General features: G+C 37.0%; 2 protein-coding genes across 2 annotated transcripts; both read right to left on the reverse strand.

Moving 5' to 3' along the window:
* Positions 1 to 41: 41 nt before the first annotated feature.
* Positions 42 to 2,718, reverse strand: LOC125873885 (TMV resistance protein N-like). The gene is made up of 2 exons (XM_049554721.1): positions 2,253 to 2,718; positions 42 to 1,415 (listed from the first exon to the last, which is right to left on the reverse strand). The coding sequence occupies exons 1-2, from the start codon at positions 2,700 to 2,702 to the stop codon at positions 42 to 44; spliced, it is 1,824 nt and encodes a 607-aa protein (XP_049410678.1). The 5' UTR covers positions 2,703 to 2,718.
* Positions 2,719 to 4,103: 1,385 nt separating this feature from the next.
* Positions 4,104 to 4,832, reverse strand: LOC125873887 (TMV resistance protein N-like). The gene has a single exon (XM_049554722.1). The coding sequence runs from the start codon at positions 4,710 to 4,712 to the stop codon at positions 4,104 to 4,106; it is 609 nt and encodes a 202-aa protein (XP_049410679.1). The 5' UTR covers positions 4,713 to 4,832.

Genomic DNA, 4,832 nt, shown 5'->3' on the forward strand with positions numbered 1-4,832 from the left:
CTCAGGATCATCTTTATACAACAAACGTAATCCATATTTGTTCATTTCTCCAGAGAAACATAACGTAATAAGCCCATAGTCATTTGGTGTTTTCCCATTTGCCTTACATGTATCCCATAAGCCAGCAAAAGGTACCAAGAAAAAATAAATCTTAGAATTCCAATCTGAATGGTTGGATAAGGCAAGCTTCCAGGTGATACCCGAGGTCCCATATCACATAAGGAAATCAACTGAGCTGTCATGTCAATTAATTCACCACTGTAACATACAGCAAATCCCAAGAAGTTATCACGAACGTACCAGTTTTCAGGCAAATTGACTGATACGCTTTTATCAAATCCTCGATGGTGGAACCAACTAGGGATATTCTCCTCCCAACTAACGAACGCTCTTAATGACAAGGAATCTGAAGCAGAGATGTCATGCTGCTGCAATGATGAGATATTCTGAAACAATGAATTACAGATTGAATCATTGCTCCAATATGCATCTATTTTATCTAACTGCTCCGGAAATTCTGGCAACTGTGTAAGCCTCTTGCAATATGATAAGTACAAGGCTTCAAGAGCACCAAGTTGGGCTATGCTTCCAGGCAAATGCTCAAAATTGTTTTTACTGAGATCCAACTTTTTCAAAGACGATAAGCATCCAATGTCTTCTGGAAGTCCTCCATCAATTAAATTGCATGAACTGAGATTCAGAATTTCCAATGAGCGTAACCCTTCATTCACCTGAGGGAACACAAAGTACACTCCATCTTCTAAACATTGTCCTGCAAAATTCAAGAATTTAAGCTTGTTCAAGCGGACGATGGAAGATGGAGGTTTTGAAATTCTAGTGCAGCTCGCATCAAGATTCACCAAGTTCTCTAAATCACCAATCTCTTCTGGCAAGCTTTCAAGTTTTAAGCACCATGACACATCTAGCTTCACCAAACCTTTCAACATGCCAATGCTGCTCGGAAGAGCTATAAGTTTTTTCATGCCCGCCAAATCTAGCTCCGTAAAAGGAGCTTCAAGGTTTTTCATGCCTAGCAAATGTTTCTTGGTAATATGAGTTAGATACTGAATAGATGAGGGTAGTTCCCTTATACCAGTGCCTTCTACCTTAATCTCTAACTCCAACTTCATTCTCCCAAAGAAATTTGGAAATTTATCTAATTTTAAGCAGCCCTCTAGATCCAGATGTTCAAGAGACTCCACATTAACACATGGAAACCTCTCAAGGCTTTTACAACGATACAAACTTAACTTATTGAGTTTTTTGCAATTTCCCAGTGAAGGATGCACCTTTTTAAGACTCCTACATCTCTTCAGATTCAAACACTCCAAATTTGGCATCCCCGTGAAATTTGGTGTTTGCATCAGCCTATCAGAGAAGCTGAGATCTAGCCATCGTAGACACGGCAAAAGCTCCTATCAGAACATAGAAAGAAATTGTTTAATTTTCATTTATATAAATGTTCAGAAACTAAATAAAGGTGTTTATGAAACTAATATCTTAATTTCATTTAATCACAAACATTATAATTCAAGGACAAACCAAATAGAAAGTATCTCAAATAAAACGGTACCTTTCTTTTTGTCCATAAATCATGCAACAAACTCCACCCGAGATAGAGATGAACAAGCCTTTGGGGTTTAAAATTGTCTGGCAATGACACCCAAGGATATTGCTCCCAGTAAACCCATTGCAAGTTGTTGGACGTACAGAAACTCAATGGAGCCATTGAGAATGTATTTCGAATCAATGGAAGAATGGGGCGAAGAGAAACGGTTTAGCCTACCATCAGCTATGCATAATATCCTAAGCCTTTTCATATTTTTCATCGCCTCTTTATTAAAGCATATTTGTTCAAAGCAAGTAAACCAAATTGCTTCTATTGTCATGGTTCCCTGGTAAAAAGATCATAAATTAACAAATCATTACTTCAAATGTTATGTACAATAAACATACCGATATCACTATTTGCATAAGGCTATATATAAGACGATAAACACATGACAGTTCAGATAAGAATCTCACAAAAGTGCCACACTTCAAGTTATCTTGTAAAATGAAAAAGTACTAATAACTGTCATCTTGTAAAATGAAAATATCATACAAATTTCAAGTTAATTCAATGATTTGAAAGCTTGATAAGCATATTAAATGGCTACTAGACTAAATAATGGCTTAATAACATAAGATAAATTTATTTCAATATATGAAAACCGGAAATTGAATAATGTTGCGTTGTTTAACCTACTCACTGTGTTGTTGACCATAACTTCTTTGAAATCTTCAGTGTGCCATATTCTGCTAGGTTCTCCCGATTTTTTTTGCATTTTCACCACGTATTTACCCATCTCTTGTATTAAGTCATGCATTTCAATAGTATTATTTATAGAGATGAACACAAGAGATTTGTCCATTAAGATACGCAATCCGATATTTGCTCCAGAATAACAGCTCTCAAGAATTTGCATGATATAATCTTTATCTTTCCCTCGAAAGAAGCATGATATATCCAGAAATATATCTTGTTGTATGATATTCAATCTATCATAGCTAATTCTAAGCTTTTCAACAATTTCTGAATTACAGTTATTTTTCATTTCCTCGATAGCACTTCTCCACTCGGTTATGTCCCTCTTATGTAATAAAGAACCCCACACTTTCAAGGCTAAAGGAAGGCCTCTAGCATGATGTACAACCTCCATTGAGAGCTTCTCAAAACATTTGNGCTACAACAAGCACCACGGGCATGGTACAACAAAATTGACTCGTACTTCCTGAGGAATAGATTTGAAAGGAGCGAGAATGAGCCTACGTTGTATGTAAAGAAACAAGGTAGAAGTGATTTTTTGGTAGTTTGTCTCTATGTGGAGGACATGATCTATATGGGGTCATGTGAAACTTTAGTTGCTGAATTTAAATCTTGCATGATGAAGGAGTTTGAAATGTCAGATTTAGGTGTTTTGCAATACTTTCTTGGTCTTCAGGTGGAACAGGTAGAAGATGGTATTTTTGTTTCTCAAACGAAGTATGCAAAAGCCCTCTTGTTCAAGTTCGGTATGCATAATTGTAAAGCGGCTACCACACCCATGAATGCAAATGAAAAATTTCAGCTTGAAGATGGCACAGGTCTCGCTGATCCTAGTCACTAACGAAGCTTGATTGGAGGTTTGAACTACCTAACACATACTCGTCCTGATATTATGTTTTCTGTTGGTATGTTGTCTAGGTATATGCATAGTCCTACCAAGCAACATCTTGGTGCTGCCAAAAAAGAGTTTTGCGTTATGTTGCTGGGACAGTTGACTTCGGGATTTGGTACTCCAAAGATGCAGATTTCAGCTTGACAGGATACAGTGATAGTGATTGGGCAGGAAGTATAGATAACAGAAAGAGTACTTCTGGAAATATGTTCAATTTAGGATCTGGAGCGATCTCTTGGAGCTCAAAGAAGCAGGATGTGGTTGCATTATCATCATCGGAAGCAGAATATGTTTCTGTAACTTCAGCAGCTTGTCAAGCCTTATGGTTACGAAGAAAGTTAGTTGATGTTTTCTATCGACAAGAGGGTGCGATAAAAATATTTTGCGATAACAAGGAAACAATTGCAATGACAAAGAATCCGGCTTTTCACAGCAGAACAAAGCACATAGACATCCGTTATCATTTCATTCGTGACCACACAGCAAGAGGTGATATAGAGTTGAAGTTTTGCGGTACCAGGGATCAAATTGCAGATGTTCTCACCAAGGCACTCCCACAAGCCAAGCATGATCAGTTCCGGCAGAAACTTGGAGTTTGTAATTTTGAATCAAGGGGGAGTGTTGAATATTGATCAAAAGTAATTAGAGGTTCCTATTTAGTTGGCAGAGTAACACGTTTGTTAGGAGTCCTAGTTGAGTCAAAGCATATCTCATGTTAGTTGCTAATATTTAGCTTAGTGGATAAGGTTGTGGTTAAGTTAGTGGGTCATGTTTCTCTTAGGTGGTTGAGTCTTAATTCCTATTTAAAGTGTCCTATGTATTTTCGTTATTAACATTAGAAATATAACGTGAAAGTTCTCTACAACTCTTCTTCTATCTTCTTATACGTTGTTTCTTCTTTCTTTATTCTCCAACACAACCTTGGCGGATGTCATATCCTTCTAGATATGCGGCAGCAGTTAAGGCAATCCTCCATCTTTGTACCTTCTCCATTCCCTCAACATCATCCTTATACTTCAATTCACGTTTGGCAAATACTTTTGCAAAGCTCTCTCTTTGGTGACGAACATGTGCTGGATCCACATTATAGAATATCGGTATGACTATTTGATTATTTTCTTCCTTCTTGCATTCCATAATTTTCACTAGTTCATTCAAGCACCACCTCGATGTAGCATAATTCTCTGAAAAAACTACAAGGGCAACTTGAGACTCTTCGATAGCTTTCAAGAGTTCTTCTGTAATCGAATCACCATGCTCTAGCCTTTTATCATCTTGAAAGGTGAATATTCCCCTGTTGTTCAAACCTTCGTACAAGTGACCTGTAAATGTTTTACGAGTATCTTCACCTCTAAAACTCAGAAAGACATCGTACTTCCATCGAGGACAGTACTGTGAATTGCTTACAAAAGAAGAAGATGGTGCCATGGATCCGATTGGTTGATTTGTTGAAATTTGAAAAGAAAGATAAGAAGGGTGTGGACAGATAAAATTGATGATATTTGGGACCATTATTGTATACAGGACAACAAATATGAAAAGTTTTCATGAATTATTGTTATGGGGTCCACAGTAATATGAACACAACACATTTAATATAAGTGGAAATTTCAGTTGAATTGAATAATTGCA

The sequence above is a fragment of the Solanum stenotomum genome, chromosome 8 (assembly GCF_019186545.1).
Source record: "Solanum stenotomum isolate F172 chromosome 8, ASM1918654v1, whole genome shotgun sequence".
NCBI lineage: Eukaryota > Viridiplantae > Streptophyta > Magnoliopsida > Solanales > Solanaceae > Solanum > Solanum stenotomum.